We start from the raw sequence: 19,795 nt of genomic DNA, 5'->3' as shown, positions 1-19,795 counted from the left end.
ATGATCTGATGGCTCTTGCAGCCTAGCCTAGCTCTGTCCCCATCTTCTCCCATAGGCATTTCCACTAATAAAAGCCTTGAGCCTTTAATCCTGTCTTGGCATCTTGTTCTCAGAGCATCAGCACGTGTTAAATTCTCTAATCCTCTGTACTATCACTTCTCTCTGCAACCAAATTATACTGCTTTCTACCTTCAACATTAGCTCTTCATGGCAGCTAAAATGGGCTCAGCAAACATGGAGCCAAGTCTGACGGCATGGATGGTCTTGGGCTGCTGAAGATAACTGGGTTTGCTTCCGGGAAAGTGGTCTTTCTCGCAGGTGTAACTACATTTCCATGATGCCACTTAGGGCAAAGATCGCCTCTGTGTCTCATCCAGATAGGAGTCCCAGCATCTCTGCTCCTATCTTGATTGTATGATGCCCTGGATGCTTAGAACAGATACTGTCTGTTAAATACCAACTCTATGCATCCTACCAAACTTTAAAAACTCTTGTCTCTTATCCTCTCATCACCAAGAGGTTTGTATTCTTGTACCCATTTTACAGATGAAGAATGACTGGTTCAGAGTAGTTTCAAGACCTATCCCAGAAAGCTGATACATCTAGGCAGCATCCTCTATTGTCGGTGTAAAGAGTCACAGTACATTTTACTTTAGGTTCCATCAGTGACTCTCCAGGCCCCAGAGGGTTCAGGAATATGAGCTCTGATTACAAGTCTGCAGAAGCCAGGAGGTTGCAATCATGCAAAGACTCTCAGGTCCTGAAGCCAGACATTTCACACCCTCCAAAAAAGGCCTTCACATTCAGTTGCTTAGGGCCACCTGGCATGTTCTTTTCATTCTCCCCTGCCACTTGGTATTTTTCCCCTAAACTCATGACTTGGAACACCACTCCCCCTCATTCATCACTCCCTGCCTCAAAGGCAGGCTGCCCTCACTCCCAGTCATCTGACCACGGTTCCTTCCCCACTCAGAGGTGACAGGCCCAGCCGCCTTATGAGTCGTCGACCTCCTCCGCCTACGGCTCACAAACAGCTTGCCAAGCGCTTTCAGCCAAGCGCCTGACAATTTACAACCAGAGTGGGGCTGTCACGGCACCTTTGATGCCTCCATCGGGGCCATGGGCTCATTCATCACCAGCCTGGGAAAGCCGCAGGGGCTGTTTCTATCTCTGGGCTGCCCAGACCCACGGGGGTGGCGAGAAACACAGCACAAAGCCACCTGCCTCTTTGGATCCACTGGGCAGATTGGCACCCTCCCACCCTCTTCTACCTGAGTTCCCAAACTCCACTGCAGGGTCCACACCAAGATCCCTGAAGAAGGAATGTACATTTAGGGGTGAGGCTGTCAGAGCCTGTGGCAACACCGGATCTGTCGTTTGGTTCAGTTTTGATCTGATGATGTTTTTCCGCTCTGGTGTGGTGGGAATGGAGAAGATGCCAAGCATGGGAGGATGGTCGGTGATGCAGGCCAGGGTTTCCCAGTCCCCGAAGTGTGCAAATGAGGTTGAGCTTTGGGAGTAAAAACTTCAACTTCCAGGATGGCAGAAGAAGGAGCCCTTTTGTTGGCCCTCCTCATGCTCTGGCTTTCGAGGAGAGACTGCAGGTTATGCCCGCTGGAAAAGCCAAGCGCCCTCCTGGAACCTTGTTTGGAGTTACCTTTAGTAAAAAATACAGTTAGCTCAGTTCCTAGCTGGTGTTGACCTTCAAGGCTCATTTGGAGAGAAGATTATCAAGAGGAGGACTCTGCATGGGCTTGTCTGGACAGTCTAGGATATTCAAAATGTGATTTTACCAGCTAATACGGAAAGGAGTCTGCAAACTGCCATCTCACACATCAGGGGACTCTGTACTGCAGGAAGCCACAGGACACAATTATCAGAAATGCATTGAGGGGAGAAAATTAACCAGGAAGATTGGAGATAGCACAGCCTCTCCAGTCATTGATAACCAGAGTTCTTACTCTTCAACCATCTTCCCCCACCTCTCAGGTCAGGAGAACAAAGGAGAAAGCAGGAGGGTCTAGAAGAGCAGGGCATGAGGAAGAGAATTTCCCAAGATGCACTGGAGCTACCCAGTATCCCTAGCATAGATTTAGATTCACAAAGAAAGTGAGAGTGTAAAGTTTATGGATCATCTCTACTGCATTCCAGGGACCATACTTCTCTTAACAGAGGTGGGTTTGATTTATGTAGAAAATGGTGTGGAAGTCCAGTCCTAACTATCCAAGACAACTTTTCCCACCCATCAAACAGATTCTGCTGTTGGGGTTGGGATAGGAACTTTTCACATGTTCAAGGCTATTATTGATTTGATAGGAACCTCAGCAAGAAGCAGATGGCAAATTAGGATAATTCTGGGAGGTTTAGTAAAGGAACTGTTACAGTGTGTACACAGGGTACATGAAAACCTCAAAGGATGGTGCGGTATCTCAGGCTAGGAAGAATGGACCTCCCTTTCCACTCCTAGGCCGGGAGCAGCCAGAGGGAGTAGTTCCTAAAACCAGAACCAGGGACAGAAAGTGCTGTGTGCAGGGGGCTGCCTTATAGGATCGGAGGCCTTCAGGAGGTGAAGGGGCTCACTGAGCTAACCAATGGGAGGAATCTGGAGGATAAATACCCTGACTTCTATCTCCCCCCTCATTCCAGGGCTTCCCATGAGCCAACTGGAAGCTGCAAGGCAAGGGAGCAGTTGATATCCATGGAAGTCAGCCACCTGGTAAACAGAGTGGGGTGGGGAAGGCTGGATTTGAAGAGGCAAATAGAGTCCAGAACAGGGTTTAACTGTTTTGATATCAGACTCAAAGCCACTTGATTCTTAGCATTATGCTGGGCATACCAATGAGGAAAATAGGGGAACATTGAGAAGCATAATACAGGAGTTTGTATTTCTATTGCTTACCCGAGACAGTCTTTGTCCAGGGTCCTTTGTCCTTTGCACAACCACACTAAGTATTGGGACTGTGTCCAAAGTCACCTAGAGCTTAAACATGAACCTCAAAACCAGTCATACATAAAGTCAGAGTGAGATTCTCTCAATGGGGACATCTGAAAGGGAGACCATCTTTGGTGTTCAGCCTTGCTCCAGACACAGGACACTCCCTCAGCAAGGGTCACGGCCCTCCCAACTCCAGGAGGGACCACCTTCAGACTCCCAAGAAATGGGAGACTTTCTATTAAGAAAGCAGAGATGAAGCTAATCTGGGGAGCTACTCATCTTGTGGTATTTAGACAAAATAGTGGAAAGACAGTTGTTGTTGTTGTTCAGTTGCTCAATCGTGTCTGACTCTTTGCAACCCCATGGACTACAGAACGCCAGGCCTCCCTGCCCCTCACTATCTCTTGGAGTTTGCCCAAGTTCATGTCCATTGAGTCGGTGGTGCTATCTAACCATCTCATCCTCTGTTGCCCAGAAAGACGGTACTGTTTTCCAAAAGACATATTAACCCAAAATCACAAGGGACTTTATTTTAAAATAATGGTGAGTAGATTGTGAGACAAAAAACAGGTCAAAATATCCAAAAGAACTTGTATCCCACTTGTATCTGCCTTTCCCCTCTTCTCTGCTGCCTTTTGTTTACAGGCAATTAAGTTGTGTAAAGCGAATTAGATGCTTTGTTTTAAGTAAATACTTGGTTTGATTTATTCATATTACCGATGGCGTGCTTCTCTGGGAGCTCCTAGCTACTGGTCCTAAGTCTGAATTATCTATTATAACCGCTAACCCACAGTACGGTCTTGCCATGAGTCCGAATAAATAAAGAAAAGGCACAGTCCAGAGAGGGTCTGACAAGTCCTGTGGACCTGTCACCAACAAAGATGAACATGTTGTAGAGGAAAGCAAATTAAAAATATTTTTTAACAGAGTAAGGAAATGGAGAAGGGAGATACAAAGAAGAAAGAAAATGGAAGAAGGAAAAAAAATGATGAGGAAGGAAAATCTCTTACCAAAAGAGACAGTTCAAATCAACTTATTTTATTGAGCATGTCTCCAGTGCCCATGATCCTTCAGTCCCCGCCAGACTACAGCAGAGGAGCCAAGGGCCCCTAAAAGGGGTGACGTGTCTGTACATGTCTCAGAAGGCAAATACCTGAAGGTGAACTTGGTGCATGTCGAGGGGTTGTCATTAATGTCTTCCACAATGAAGGTTATCTGCTTGCGATTCTCTTGACCCCCGGAGGGTCTATCCTTCACCAGAACCTCCAGAGATATGATGGGATTTTGTCTTAATTCACCTGCATCTCGGTCTATCCTGCGCGCCACTTGGATGGTCCCAGTCACTGAGAAAGCAAAGGTCAGAACATGGCTCTCTGGAGAGAAATGAAGAGTCAGAGACAGATGAAGACTTGGAGTAAATTGGAAAAGAACGTTCTGATATGAGGACTGGCTTACAAAGAGAATATCCTCTATACACATACAAAAAACAAAAACAAAAAACACTCATGTAAGTTCCTGTTTTGGACATTGATTGGTCTGGGTTCTCTGTTTAGGAGACTTCAGGGTTAAATAAAATGCCTTATTAAAATGAATTTCACCTGTTTCTATTTTTTGTGGCCCCTAGAGACTTTAAAATTACAAATTTGACTTCTATTCTGTTTCTTTTGGACAGTGCTGGTCTGGGTTCTCTGTTTAGGAGGCTTCAGGGTACCCTCACGATAGTGAACTCATTTGCCCCTAGACACCCACCTGCCTCAAAGGGGAAGTAGTGATTCAGCTGTCACACAGGACCCCGTTCAGTGACCCCAACCCCTAGGCCAGCTGCTCTTAGTACACCTGTTATAGGAAATTCCTTGCTGGCCCAGTTGTTAGGGCTCTGTGCTTTCACTGCTGAGGGCCTGGGTTCAATCCCTGGTCAGGGAACTAAGATCCAGCAAGCCATGAGGTGCAGCCAAAAAAATATACTTATTACTCCAGTAACTTACAATAGTCTATAAATATAAAGGCATGCCCCAGACCAAAAGAGAAAATATTTGTAAAACAAGCCAAATGGCTGAATTAAAGAATGCACAAGGATGTATGTGTTTGACTTACATTGATTGATCATGAAATAGCTGTTGACAGTAGTGATGCTGTAGAGAAGGAAGTGGGTAAAACCTTTATCATCAGGGTCCTCCGCTGTGATATGGGCCACGATGATTCCTGGACTCAGCTCCTCGGGAATCGTGTACGTGTGTGTCAGGCTGGAACAGAATTTCAGCAGACACAGCTAATTTTCAGGGGCACAGGAGGGTGGAGTCTGGGAGGTGGGTATTTTGGTTCAAGCTAAATATAGCGCTGAGCTGTTGGAATTGCATCAACGTTGTTTGGGAGGGAGAACTCAGCAGCTGAAAAGAGGGGTGACTGCCTTTTGTGTTTCCAAAGATCATGTCCCTGTGGATGCAAAGAAGTCATCACGCTGTGACGGCAACAATTTATATCGGCTTCAGTCCCTGCCTCCACGCAGGCCTGATGCCATTTCAGATCAGTCTCAGCATTCACGTCTTTTAAAATAAGGATCGTTGGCCTGTCCAGCTGTCTTCTCTTCTCCCAATATGTGTGCAGAAGTCCTCTAAATTCTTTTGAAAATCCCTCTGGACACAATATGAAGAGCTATGGTTTCCTGACACCCATCCCATAGCTGCTGCTAGAGGTTCACAATAAATTGTGAACATTCTCTGTTCTGGTGCCTCTGCTCAGTTTTTAGTTCTTTTTTTTTTTTTTTTTTTACGCTGAGGAGGCAGAATTCATGCGCAGAACATGTATGCTTGTCCAAGTTGTGTTAACCATGAGGTCAGTTCTCTGAAGGGAGAAATGAGCCCCTCGCCAGAAGCCAAGGTCAGCACACTGCCCTCCAAGGATGACTTCTTACAAGGTAACCCAAAATTACCAACTTACCCACCTTCCTCAGACTTCCATTGCCTTGCAACAAGACAGATAGGTTTGAAGTTTTAACTGCACGACTTGGTAATTGAGTAATTTTGCATGTACCAAGGGAGGCTTATTGTTTAAAATAACTCTGCAGAAAGTCCTTTTGTGGAGGGAAAATCATTTCTGTGGGGCAAATAGTCATCTCTAATTTCCCGGTCTCCTAAATTTGGGTTTTCCCACGCGGGAGCTTCTTTAAGAGGGGAATACTATAGCCCGTATCTAAAGGATTGAATTCATTTCATGAGCTCAGAATGCCTCTGTGGTTTCGTGCCATCATCTGCAGGGCCAGAGGGAGGAGAAAAGGGAAGGGACTTCTGGGGGAGTCAGAGGCAGGCCCTCCCCGGCCAGGCTTCTCCCCGGATCCTGGGCCTGCCCTCACTTGTGGGGTGACCCCCTGAAGCCTCACTCCACTGTTGGGGGACAGTAATCTTGTTCAGGCCAAGAGGCCACCCCAGGGCTCTGGACCTCTCACCACTGGTGGTCCCACAGAAGCTACCATTCATCCATTTATTGGCTGGACACAGCTCGTTCTCCGGGAAACTGTGCCACCCACTGGGGTCCAGGGATGGACAAAGTTGGTGTGGCCATGGAAGCAGGGGTGGCAGGAACCAACAGCAGAGACAGAGGGGAGAGGGATTTGGCTCTGGCTTCTCAGGCTGCACTAAGTCCTTATTCTACTGTGTGAGAGCCCCTGTTTCTAACATGTTGGATTTTTTTGGGGGGGATGCTACATTAAGGGGGTTCTGTTAACTTCCAACAAAGAGGTCGCTAAGACAACCATGCTACCTTCACAGCCTCACCCTTGCTACCCCAAATGTGGTCCCTTCCTTTCTAACCAGCTTCCTGAGGATGCAGCGTCTGTAAACAGACCTCCAGCCCCTCCAGACCACTGAATTAGTATCCACATTTTCAAAGATGCCCAGGGAATGTGTATGCACTTTAAAGTTTGAGAAAGACCACCTGTGTAAGGAATTGGGCTTCCCAGGTGGTGCTAGGGGTAAAGAACCTGCCTGCCAGTGCAGGAGACATAAGGGTCGTGGGTTCAATCCCTGGGTCAGGAAGATCCCCTGGAGGAGGGCATGACAACCCACTCCAGCATTCTTGCTGGAGAATCCCATGGAAAGAGGAGCCTGGCAGGCTACAGTCCATAGTGTTGCAAAGAGTTGGACACAACAGAAGCGACTTAGAACAGACGCATTATAAGGGATCACTAGAGGTAAAAGCTAGAGGTTCCCTCTGCCTCTCATAGAACAGACAGAGGACACCTTGGGAGAGAAATCCCCTTCCTCCCAACCTCCTTTTTTTTTCCTAAGACAGTGGTTCTCAGCCGCAGGTGATTCTGTTGTTGGTCACACCTAGAGGAGCAGGCTGCTATTGGCATGTAGTGAGTAGAGACTAGGGACGCTGCTAAACAACCTGTGATGCCCAGGACAGCCCCACCACAGAAAGAATCCTTCTTGACATGTCAGGAGTGCAGCTGCTTAAGACCCTGTTCTGTGGGCTTATCTAGGCCATGCTGGGTGCTCCAGGAACTCAGGTCCCATGAGGAGGACTGATCAGGCTGTTGGTGAAGAATCAATTACCCAGATATAACATCCTTTCCTTGGCTGGCTTGATATTGAGCCTGGCAGAAGATAAAATCTGTGGTTTATTTGGCTTGAGGATCCAAGGCCCAAGTGTGTATAAAATATCACTTTACTTAGAAGTGTCACCCTGAGACCACAGTAGAGATCTGTTCAAATGCGCTAAAACCAGGACCCTGGCAGTTCCCCAACAGGGGAAGCTCTGATATTACCACTCCCCATACTCTTCTCTCCATGATGCTGGCTCACCAGAGCCTGGGCCCATGGCCACACTCAGGGGAAAGGCTGTGAATCCAGGATGACCTGAGATGGTGTCTGTTAAGCCTCTGAACTGTGTCTACACTATCTGGAACCAGGTTGAAAAGAACTGTGCAAAGGGGTGGGCAAAAAAGAGAAAGACCACCCTGCCTGACTCGAAAACAAGGATCTCTGCAAAAATATAGAGCACTCTGCCTGCGATGTAGATGGTGAATGTAAGTCAGGTACTCATTCTCAGCTGCCCAGCTTTCATAATGGCAGCATCCTGGAGTGCATGTCGCGAGTCCAGGAAACACTGAGACATTTGTCACCATCCAGGAATACAATGGTAAGACATTTTCAACAACAGAAGTAGTACTTGCATTGATTGTGTTCATTGCAGAACCTTAACAGATAGTCAAGAGAGGAGAGTTGCTTCCACATTTTGCATTTCTACTTCATACTCAACCTCAGTCTACTCAAGTCCATTTGAGGAATTAATTGTGTTAATACTGAACTAAATAACTTATGTTTAGTCCCAAGTTTCCAGTAGTCATGAATGGATATGAGAGTTGGACCATAAAGAAGGCTCAGCACCAGAGAATTGATGCCTTTGAACTGTGGTGCTGAAGAAGACTCTTGAAATCCCTTGGACAGCAAGATCAAACCAGTCCATCCTAAAGGAAATCAGCCCTGAACATTCATTGGAAGGACTGCTGCTGAAGCTGAAGCTCCAACACTTTGACCACCTAAGGTGAAGAGCTGACTCATTGGAAAAGACCCTGATGCTGGGAAAGATTGAGGGTAGGAGGAGAAGGGGGCTGCAAAGGACGAGACGATTGGATGGCATCATCAACTGAATGGACATGAGTTTGAGCAAACTCAGGGTGACAGTGAAGGACAGGGAAGCCTGGTGTGCTACAGTCCATGGAGTCGCAAAGAGTCAGACATGACTGAGCAACTGAACAACAGCAAATGTTTAGTCCTAGCACTGATTTGGGGGAAAAGAAGTATCGTGGTTCAAGGGAACCAGGAAACCAGGAAACCCCCAAAGTCAGTATCTAGTTTGAAACTGAGCAAACCTGTTGAAGGAGGAGATAGCAGTCACCCTCCCCCCAGTCCTTCTAGATCACAAGCTCTTGCAGACCCATCCCTACCAACATCCAGGGGAATACTCTGAAAGAAAGTCGCCTATTTTTTCAAAAAAATGTTTAGACAGTCACATAGTTCATGTTTCCTGTCTGGGATGGAGCCCTACAGGTTCATCTCTCAAACTGAAAGTGAGAGCTAGAGCGCCAGAGCCATCTCTGGGCCTCAACAAATAGCCAAGGTCATGTTCTCTTTCTGCAGAGGTGAGCTGCTTTATTTCGAAAGATATAGTTTAAATCAGATGGCCTACAAGTTCTGCCCCATGGGTGAACTTGATAGTCTGCTTTCCTACCTCACAGACTGGGGAGGGAATCACAGAACGTGTCAGCTCCAGCCCCATCAACATCACCTTCCTCTGGGGATCACTGATGAATCTGCCTTGCCATGTTGGCCAACACTTGAGTCCGAATCCAGGCTGGGATGTCACAACTATTTATAAGCTGCCCGTACTGCGCTCCTGCAGGAGCCTGTCAGCAGGAATGTACTGAGTCATCCTTCTGAGCTTAACCTGGCAACAGGCATGGATGGGAAGTATTTCATGGGAGTATCTCTGCTGCTGTTCCCTTCACATTGACACCCAGCATCTGGGCTATAGACTGTGATAATATCCAGAAGTTTCACAACTGTGGTGTGTTTTGCCAAAAGGCACTCAATCAGCCTGTGAGTGGCTTTAATACCTCAATCTCAGAATACTTTGCAAGCATTCTACATAGTTCTGGGGCCCAGTGACTTTTTGTTGGTGGGATCTCCTGAGCTGAATTTATTCCATGAATACAGTGAACTGAGGCAGGGCATTTTGCCAGTTTCCTTATGGTGGTTTTTGAGCCTGGCTCAGAAACTGGGGCAGGCAGAATTTCGTAACCAGGAAGTCAGGCTGTTTGCAGAGTCATATGCTAGCTCAGAATCCCACCTCCCTCTCCTAAATCCTTCTATGGGTGACAGGCTCTGGTCTCCCTTTTGTGCCTACACTACTGCCGGGCACACTCCCACAGGGTGTCTCCACCAGATTCATTCCTCATGTCAACTGGATGGAGGAGCTGCCAGACACAGGTCCTGGACCCATCACAGCAGGAAGAAACTCAGAGCACCCAGCAGTGAGCAGATCCCTTAGGCATCATCAAAACAGCCCTTCCCTCAGTCAGAGACAATGATATTCCAAGAGGAGGGAAAGTGGACTGATGACATTCTCTAGGATTGTGCTGTTACTAACGGTGAGTGCTTTATCCTATGAGTACCTCATATTTACCTTCTACATGTGCCCATTGGCAGGCCTTGCACAAGGCCAAGGTGTGTGGCCCCCACCTCCTCCCCAGCATACCCAGAATCCCATGGTGCACGTGTCTGTGGAGGCAGGGGGAGCTGAGATGGAAGGCGGAAGTCCAGAGGCCCAGGTAAAGTACCCTGATGGTCAGGAGCCTCTTACCTCTCCTCCCAGCGGAGCGAGGGGCAGCCCTCCCCCTGGGATGGAATGAGTCTGAAGAGACTCAGCCACTTGAGACCACCCCCCATGCCCCGAGGCCTACCTGGTGAAGCGTGGGATCTCATCATTGATGTTCACGATATTCACGTGCAGCTCCGTGGATGCTCCAAGTCCTTGACTATCTCTCACTTCCACGATGAGATGATAACTGTCAGGAAATAGCCCAAGTCAGGGAGGGAGTCAAGCTTTGCTGACACCTCCACAAATGAGGTAGAGGGAGTGGGGAAAGTGTCTTTCCCCTTTCTGGCCACCCCTTCTCCATATGCCCCTGCAGAGTTAGATCTTCTTTCCTCATCTCTAAGACCCTTCCATTTCTCATCCTTTAGTTATTATCCATGGCCGCCATCTCACGGTCGCCACGTTGCATACTCTGTCCTCATCCTTCCCCACGACATCCCAGCAAAGTGCCTAGTACATCTACGTAAGGAAGCCAAGGCTGCTGCAGATTAAGTAACTAGACCTGCTTTTCACACCTGGTGCAGAGCCCAGAGCCAAACACGGTTGACCCCAAGACCTCTGTGTTTTCATCCTTGAACCCTGGCCTCTCCTCACCTCCTTCCTCAGAGGCCTGCTTGCCTCCACCGTTTTGCTCTAATGTCCGTGGACAGCTCCAATGGCTGTCTCCCTGGAGCCAGAAGGGCATCCAAGGCAGTCCTCCAGATGCCCCAGGGGCCCTCTCCCACACCTTCATCCCTGTGGTCCAGAGAGGAGGGTTTTGGACAGGGAAGGAGGCCTTCTGGATAATGGCCTTGATCCCAATCCCTCTTTGGAGCTCACTACCCTCTGAACCTGGCAGCAAGGCCACAAAACACTCAGGGCCTCCCTGGCTGCACCAGGCCTGCTCTTGGACCCTCAGATAAAAGGTACTTCAAGTAAGGTCATTGGCAAAGGCTACCTGCTGTGTCCTGCTTCAAAGTCAAATTCTGTTGTGGAGAAGAGGGTCCCATTAGCAGACATTCTGAAATTCTTTGAAGGGGAAATCAGGAGATACTAAAAAAACAAGGGAAAAAGTATAACTAAGCACACCTATGCAGCTTTCCCCAGGAAGTGAGGTTGTTCACTTCCCATTTTATATTCATGGCCCGTGGAACCTTTTTGATGCAACAGGATGAAGGTCCAAATGGGCAGTTCTCTGGCTTAATGGTTCGTGATTCAAGAAAACTCTGGGTCAGTTGGTCTGAGCCTTTGACCCTGATCGGCAGTGCCCTGAGAAGCTGGTTACTGGATCCTACTTCAATTACAGAAAATGCACATAAACAGCCCCCTGCTTCTGAGTCCAGCATCCTTGTCCTCACCACCATATTCTCACTTCTAGCTTTGATTCAATGTCTTGGCTTTAACCAACACTATTTCAACACAGCTCCCATGTATTAGGAAATAGAACAATCCTAAAGGAAATCAACCCTAATATTCATTGGAAGGACTGATGCTGAAGCTCCAATACTTTGGCTACCTGATGTGAAGAGCTGATTCATTGGAAAAAACCTTGATGCTGGGAAAGATTGCAGGCAAAAGGAGAAGAGGGGACAGCAGAGAATGAGATGGTTAGATAACATCACCTAGTCAATGGACCTGAATTTGAGCAGACTCCGGGAGATAGTGGAGGACAGGGGGGCCTGGCATTCTGCAATCCATGGGGTTACAAAGAGTCAGACATGACTTAGCAACTGAACAAGAATAACAAAGCAAATATGATTCAGTCTCTTCCCTTAAAAGAACTTGGGACATGATGTGGTACGAAAATGTTCACAAGCATTGTTCATTGAAATGATGGCAGGGAAAAGAGAAGAACCAAGTGGGAGAGAAAATAACCTTAGCAGGTACTGGTGTCCAAGTTGGAAGCTAGCTTGGACTCTTTAACATTCGATCGCAGGGCTGTGGCAACTGGTCAAGTCTTTGTACAAGTTAGGGAGTTGAGAGCCTGTCCTCCTTGGTTCCCAGTGCTCAGCCCAGCTCTCTTGAGGGCCCCCTGCCCAGCACCACTTGCTCTGATAGGGACACAAGCTTATTTGTTTGTCCTACTAAGAGCCAGCCCGTAGGAGGCCCACCCCATCCATCCATGGATGCTCATCAGGATCATGGAGTCCCTTCCTTGCTCCCATGATGGAATCAAGAAGCGGGAGAAGGCCCTGGATCAGAAGGGCTGAGTCCAAGTTCTGGATCTCACCTCAGGACCTGGGACAATTCCATTCCTTGCCTGTAATTTAGGGATGGGACCACCAACACATGTTATGGTGAGGATTAAATCAAAAGCACACTGTATAATGAAGAGGGCTGCAGCAACATGTGAGGCTTGCATATTTATCGCCATTTATTCCAAAGGGCTTTAAGAGTAGAAGGTGTCATTATTTGCGACTAGGATGAGAGATGATCCCTGATCAGATCAGAAGTGGAGGTTTTGCGACCAGAGTCCCAGCCCCTGAAGTCTAGAATCAAAGGAAACGCTAGCCAAGCTTTCCAACCCAGTGATTTGCTGCGTTGTGATCACAGCTGAGCTCCCCGTAGAGAAGAGAGAATGCACAGAAAAGAGATGAAAGCTCTCCTTTGGGGCCAATATAAGATTTTAAAATCATTTTTTAAGTGCTTACTTTCCATTTATTATTTAATAACATTTTCTAGCTGTAATGAACATATTTTTAACACAGAAATTGGGAAAAACAGAAAAGTTTAAAAAAGAAAATATTAATCACCTATAAAATCTCATCATTTTCATGAATAGCCTTCTGTTCTTTTCTATGTAAACATACACTCTCCAAAACAAATTGAGATGATGTTCTAACCAAAATCATAATATTTTGTTCTTCTTATTTAGAACTTGAGCATTTGCCCATATTCTTGTCTTATTTTACAGCCTGGTTGGTTAATGATGATACAACATTCTACTGTAACGGCTTGTTTTATGGTCTTCCTTGCTGGTTACTTAAGTGCTTCCAACCCATTGTTAAGAGGAAATATTCGGGCAATGCCAAGGACTGCCTTTCTCCCAGCTCCCACCACATTCCATCTCCAAATTGTATGAACATCTTGGCAGCACTCAAAGATGTGATGCTTATCCCAAGCCCCCCACCGATTGACTGGCAGGGCCTGCAGCTGGCAACATGTGGAGCAGTTCTGGCTCTGTGAGCAGAGCCTTTCCTGTGGAGGATCCTCACATATCCACGTATCAGAGGTCCAAGTTGAAGGTGCTGGAATGGTAGGGTTCAGAGCCTGGCAAGGCATTTAGTATATGCACCTGAATCAGTTGGCCTTTTCGCATGTGTTTTAAAATGATCTAGGAGACAGGCCCGCAGATCTGGTTGTTTTCCAGACAGTTGAAGTCTTGGGATGCGAAGATGACAGACAGCCCTGCTCTGCTGAAGATGATGGTCAACCAAAGGAACATACAAAGAAGATTTGGGCCAGGTGCTCTAGGAGAGATGAATGTAGGATATGATGGGACACAGAGAGAAGACGCTTAGATCCGTCTGGAATGTGAGTCACAGGTTGGAGCCGTTGAGTCATGAAGTGGCTCTGGATCCAGACTGGAGCCAGACTGCTGAATCTGAATCTTGGTTCTACCATTTTCCAGCTGTGAGAGCTTGTGCAACGAAGAGGAATACTAAGGCATGCCCCATGGAGTGATCACGTAAAGTTCTAGAACAGTGCCCAGCCGTGATAAGCCCTCCATGTATGTTAACTACTACTGTCCAGTTAGAATGTGGGATCCATGAGGGAAAGGGCTTCATTTTATTCACTGCTCTATCCCTGTGCCTAACACCTAGTAGATGCTCAGTAAATACTGGTTAAATATTGGGACTTTATTCTAGCCTTTTCCCATCTGAGACCAGCATTCCCACCTTAAAGAATCTGACAAAACAAAAGGACAACAACCACAAAAATCTTGCCAGCCTTTATAAAAAAAAATTCTGTTTCGATTTGGTAATGCTAGACTGGGGTATGAAATCTCCAGTTATGCCTCCTGTCTCAGCAAGGAAGGAAAAAATCAACAGCAACAGACAGAAAAGGTGGCGAGCTGGAGAATTAGAACATGGGGAATTTCTTTTAAATTTTTATTAAGAGGCTGATTTCCTGGAATCCTGATTTTTTTTTTCTTATAGAGCCAGGCTAATTTCCTTTATCCCTGAACTTACGAGCTTGTGTTAATGGGAATAGCAGTTTTGTACTTAGAAAGGAGATGATATCCATAGACTAAAAATATTGTGTCATGTGGCCATTTGCCAGCGACTCAGCAAAGCTTTCTGTAAAACCTGGCATTCTCTCCCCCTTTTTAAAGGCTTGTTTAATCAAAGCTGCTCCCTTGATATTCATTCTTGGAAAACAGAAATTAAATAGAATGAAAAGCAGCGGCAGCCCCTCTCTGCTCCAGCACTGGCTAAGAAAAGTCCTGAGTAATCAGATCAATTCGGTGAACAAACGCTTGTCAGACAAGCTCTCTAGCCTCCCCGCAGGGAATATTCCTTTACTGCCACCCCAGGTTTCTCTATTTGCAGCCCCTTGGCAGCAGCGTTTTGCTCATGGACACAGAGCTTCAGGGTGGAGGACGTTGAGCGGGTTTCCTGCCCCATTCATCCTTTATTGTGCCACCAGTTCGAGGAGGAAGGAGGATGTGACAGAGCTGGCCCAGTTTCCTGAAATGTCAGGCTCCCCTGGGAGGATGCGCCACCTCCGGGCTGGCTCCCCCGCTGCAGTTGACGTCATGGGTGAATAATGATTCAACCTGTGCTGGTTTGCAGCCCTCGGTTGCTTCCAGGCCTGCAGTGGAATCAAGCAACAAGAATTCAGCCTCCCAGCTCATAGGAACACAGCAGGCAGTTTCCAGGGGCCAGGTTTCCAGAGGGAAAGCAGGACCCTTATTCCTTCCAAGTCCGAAGAGCGCCAGTAACTTCACCAGCCACTGAGAGCATGCCTCCAAGCCCACCCAGAAGGTCCAGACACAGCAGCATCTTCCTACTGGGCCTGGGCAAGTTGTAAATATGACAACACAGTCCAATTATTTTTCAGTGTAAGCTGAATATTTTATAAAAGCCCCATTCCTCTCTTTTCACCCTTCCTCCCCAAACCAGCTCAGAGGTGGGAGGTGGGGGATGCGAGTGGGAGGGAAGGGTACCTAGGAGAAAAGAACAACTATCATAAAATAAAAACCCCAGTTCAAGCCCTTAACTCAGCTGGACTCGGCTTGTGTATATATTATCATGAGGGTGAGCTAGGTGGGTTGTAGACAAGTATTTAAGGTGAGCCACATGTATAAATGCAAAATGCTATAGATATATCATCCTTTACTGAGAAAGCTGCAAACCTTCCTTTCTTCTGTCAGTTTTTTCCCCTAATCAGCCCTGGGTCCTGTTCTTTGATTCAGGCTTCACTAATCATAAGGACAACAATCTCCTTCTCTTCAAGGAAGTATCTCTCCTGATGTATGAATAGTCATCAGTGGTGGTGTATTTGGAGTAGGAATTATCCAATAGCACTGCTTTTTCCTTTCTTGAGCAGTCTCACAAGAGCCTGGGGTGTAAGGCATTTTGCAAAGACTTCCGGTGGTGACTTCTGAGTTAGGCAGATGCCTGGGGGGAGGGGGGGGCAGTGAATGGGATGTATGTGTGTGTGCACCTGTTGGGGTGGACATCCCTGGGGAAACAGGAAGGGCAGTATCACTCAGGAAAGAAAGGGGCAGGACACCAAGGACAATTTGCCAGAACGGGGTAGAAGGGGATGAACGGGATCCCTTCGTTCTCACTGGCATTACCTGGCCCCGGCAAGGGCCTCCGTTCCTTCCCTCATCAGGAAATAGAATGCTGCTCAAGGCATCTTAAAAGTCCCATCCAGTGGGACCAGCAGGCATCTGACAAAAGTTGCTACCACTTTTCAGAGCCATGAGCGAGATGGAAGCAGAGAGAGAACTGCCTCCCCTGTTGCCTCTCCCGGTAGCCCAGCTGGTAGCGAAGTTATGGCTCTTTTGAATTCATCCTTTGTCTGCCCTGGTGAAGACAAAGCACATTTCACTTTATGCAGAAGTCCTTCCCTAATGGAAAGGCCAAGAGAAAGCCCCTTAATGGAGGAATTGCTGCACTAGATCACTTTGCCTCCAGCTGTGAAACTGATTAACGTTCTTTGAGTCTCGGAGGAGGCTTTGCTGCAGTCACGGTGGCCATTTCCAAGCAGCAGGGGGCGGGACTGTGGGAGTTGGGTGGGAGGGAGTGGGGCCCATAGAGCCTCCTTCAGGAGGTGGAGAAAGGGCAGGAAGAAATGCCAATGAATATAATTATCCACATAGGGACTATTCTGCATGTCTTTGTGTCCTAATGCTTGCCTGTGAGCCTGCTCCACTTGCACCCATCACAACACAGAAGGTGCATGGGCAGGGGAGCAAGTACTGGGTCTCAGCCACACCATCCAGCACAGAAGCCACCAACCATGGGCACCTGTAATCACACAGCATTTGCACTGTGGCTGGTCCAAGAAAATGAGCTGTAAGTGTAAAATACACAAGTCTGAAGACATACTATGAAAGAAGGGTGTGAAATATGAATCATTTTTATGTTAGTTATATGTTGAAAGGATAATAGTTTGGATATATTGAGGTCAACTACACTAAAATGAATTTCACTTGTATTATTTCACCTTTTTCATTGGGCTGCTAGAACATTTAAACACACAGCACTCGTTTCTGGCTGACAGTCCAGCTCTATTGGGCAGTGCAGGTCCAAACAATGTGCAACCATATACTTTAAAACTTTCTTTAAAACAGAGGGAGCAAGACCCACCATATGACCCAGCAACCCCACTGCTAGGCCTATACCCAGAGAAAACCATAATTCAAAAAGACGCATGCCCCTCCATGTTCACTCAGGAACGTGTTCACTCAGCACTCCATGTTCACTCAGCACTCCATGTTCACTCAGCACTATTTCCAATAGCCAGGACCTGGAAGCAAGCTAAACATCCATCAACAAAGAATAACACAAAGGATAAAGAAGATGTGGTACAGTGGACTGGTACTTAGCCATAAAAAGGAACGAAATCGGGTCATTTGTAGAGATATGGATGCACCTATAGAGTGTTACAGGGCTTCCCTGGTGGCTCAGAGGGTAAAGCGTCTACCTACAATGCGGGAGGCCCAGGTTCAATCCCTGGATCAGGAAGATCCCCTGTAGAAGGAAATGGCAACCCACTCCAGTACTCTTGTCTGGAAAAATCCCATGGACGGAGAAGCCTGGTAGGCTACAGTCCATGGGGTCACAGAGTCAGACATGACTGAGCAACTTCACTTCACTATAGAGTATTATGCAGACTGAAGTCAGAAAGAGAAAAACAAATATATATTAATGCATATATGTGGAATTTAGAAAAATGGTATGTGTGTGCATGCTCACTAGCGTCCAGTTCTTTGCGACTTTATGGATTGTAGCCCGCCAGGCTCCTCTGTCCATGAGATTATCCAGGCAAGAATACTGGAGTGGGTTGCCATTTCCTCCTCCAGGGGATCTTCCCAACCCAGGGATCAAACCCACTTTTGCATCTCCTGCATTGGCAGGTGGATTCTTTACCACTGAGCCACCCGGGAAGTCTGATTTACAGAGCAGGAATAGAGATACAGATGTAGAGAGTAAATGTGTGGATGCCAAGGGGGAGAGGTGATGTGGGAGGAATTGGGAGACCGGGATTGATGTGCGTGGATGTTAGAACGCTTCAGTGATTGGGATTGACATATATACACTATCGACACTATGTATAAAGTGGGTACCTAGTGAGAACCTACTGTATCGCCCAGGGAACTCTTAATAGGCTGTGGTGACCTAAATGGGAAGGAAATCCAGAGAGAAGAGAGGATATATGTGTATGTATAGCTGGTTCATTTTGCTTAACAATAGAAACTAACACAACACTGTAAAGCAACTCTACTCCAGTCAAAATTAATTAAAAATTAAAATAAATTTAAACTTTAAAAATAAACAAATAAAAGGAAGGGAGCAAATACATTGGTTTTTCTATTAGCCTCAGTTTTACAGAGTCTGTGACGGACACAGTTTCACTTTATTAAAGTTGGCTAAGGGTGGAGATTTGTTGTAAATCTCCACCCTTGGGGTTGGGGGTTCTGGAGCTGCCCTAGAACTAGCTTTTTATTCATCCTTCCTCCTCTAGTTGCTGCCACCAGCAAGGTGACTGCTGGATCCTGGAACCCACCAGGTAAGATGAAAGGTACACACCAAGCTCAGGTGGCTTCCTGCACATGTGTTGGTGTTTTCTTTACGTCTGTGCTTGTTTACTCAGGCCAGTGGTTCTCAAAGGGCAGAGGGCATGAAAATCACCTGGGAAGTTTGTGTTCCGATTCAGCATTCCAGCAGAGGCTGGGAATCTGCATTTTTTGAAGCATCCTAAGTATGTCCGCATGTAGGGCTGGAAACACTGAGAAATACTCATTGTTGCCAGCCTTTCTGACCAGACCAGTCACACAAGGTATCTGGCAAATATGCAGGTTCTCAGGCCCATCCCAGACCCAGAGAGTCCAAAACTCCAAGGGAGAGACCTGGGAAGTGTGGGAAATAGTATCTTAAAGCAGTGAAATAGGTTGGACAGAGAAAGACTCATATTGGATGATGTCACTTATGTGTGGAATTGAAAAAATACAAAAAACTAGTGAGTATAACAAAAAAGAAGCAGATTCACAGATATAGAGAACAAACTAGTGGTTACCAGTGGAAAGAGGAAAGTGGGAGGGGGGAGAAATATAGGGGGAGGGACTTAAGAGGTACAATATTAGATATTAAATAAGCTACAAGGATGTATTGTACAACACGGGGAATATAGCTGATATTTTATAATGCCTCTAAATGGAGTAAAACCTTTGAAAATTGTGATTCACTATATTGGACACCTGTAACATATACTATTGTACATCAACTATATTTCAATTTAAAAAAAAAAAAGCAGCGGTTCTTAACCCTGGGTTTGCAAGAGCTCACTCAGGGTGGAGGATCAGGGTTAGAAAACCCGATGCCTGGGGCCACACCCGAGATCAGTCACATCAGACTCCTCAGGGGTGGGACCCAGATCTCTGTGCTTTTGAAAGTTCCTCTGGTGGTTTCAATTTACTGCCAAGGTTGAGAAGCACAGGTTTGGTCAATAGGAAATTAATCCATCTCCTTTCTCCTTGTAGGAAGCAAACTATGTCATTTAGTACCCTCAAGTGGCCAGAATAAAATGTCTGTGTACAAAGGTCACGGCATATTACTTCCTAGACTGTTATTACCTTTTGCTAGTCTGAGAAAGTTTCCTTTTAGATTGTGTTCACTGCTCCTGCGGGCTGGCTGTGATTTTCCGTGCAGCTGTTAGCCCCAGCACAGGTGTTAAATACTTCATTAACAATTTCTGCTGCAGTACCCCATCCCCAAACAAGCCTAAACTCCCTGTAGAAGCCACAGTTGCAGCCACCCGGTTCCAAGC

General features: G+C 46.7%; 1 protein-coding gene and 1 long non-coding RNA gene across 3 annotated transcripts in view; one reads left to right on the top strand and one right to left on the bottom strand.

Moving 5' to 3' along the window:
* CDHR3 (cadherin related family member 3) overlaps positions 1-19,795 on the bottom strand; it is a 70,257-nt gene that overhangs the window by 20,626 nt on the left and 29,836 nt on the right. Inside the window, exons 5-8 of the mRNA XM_043873165.1 lie at positions 11,250-11,344; positions 10,398-10,502; positions 5,030-5,178; positions 4,089-4,278 (exon numbers count right to left, since the gene is read on the bottom strand). Of these exons, the coding sequence (XP_043729100.1) occupies positions 4,089-4,278; positions 5,030-5,178; positions 10,398-10,502; positions 11,250-11,344 (539 nt within the window). The remainder of the gene's footprint in view (positions 1-4,088; positions 4,279-5,029; positions 5,179-10,397; positions 10,503-11,249; positions 11,345-19,795) is intronic.
* LOC122674653 overlaps positions 1-19,795 on the top strand; it is a 76,451-nt gene that overhangs the window by 50,789 nt on the left and 5,867 nt on the right. Inside the window, exon 5 of one of the 2 annotated variants that reach the window (XR_006335013.1) lies at positions 18,494-18,538. The exons of the other annotated variant lie outside the window; for it this stretch is intronic. This is a non-coding gene — a long non-coding RNA (uncharacterized LOC122674653). The remainder of the gene's footprint in view (positions 1-18,493; positions 18,539-19,795) is intronic. 2 annotated transcript variants of the gene reach the window in all.

The sequence above is a fragment of the Cervus elaphus genome, chromosome 18 (assembly GCF_910594005.1).
Source record: "Cervus elaphus chromosome 18, mCerEla1.1, whole genome shotgun sequence".
NCBI lineage: Eukaryota > Metazoa > Chordata > Mammalia > Artiodactyla > Cervidae > Cervus > Cervus elaphus.
This window is presented reverse-complemented; position numbering and strand designations above follow the sequence as displayed.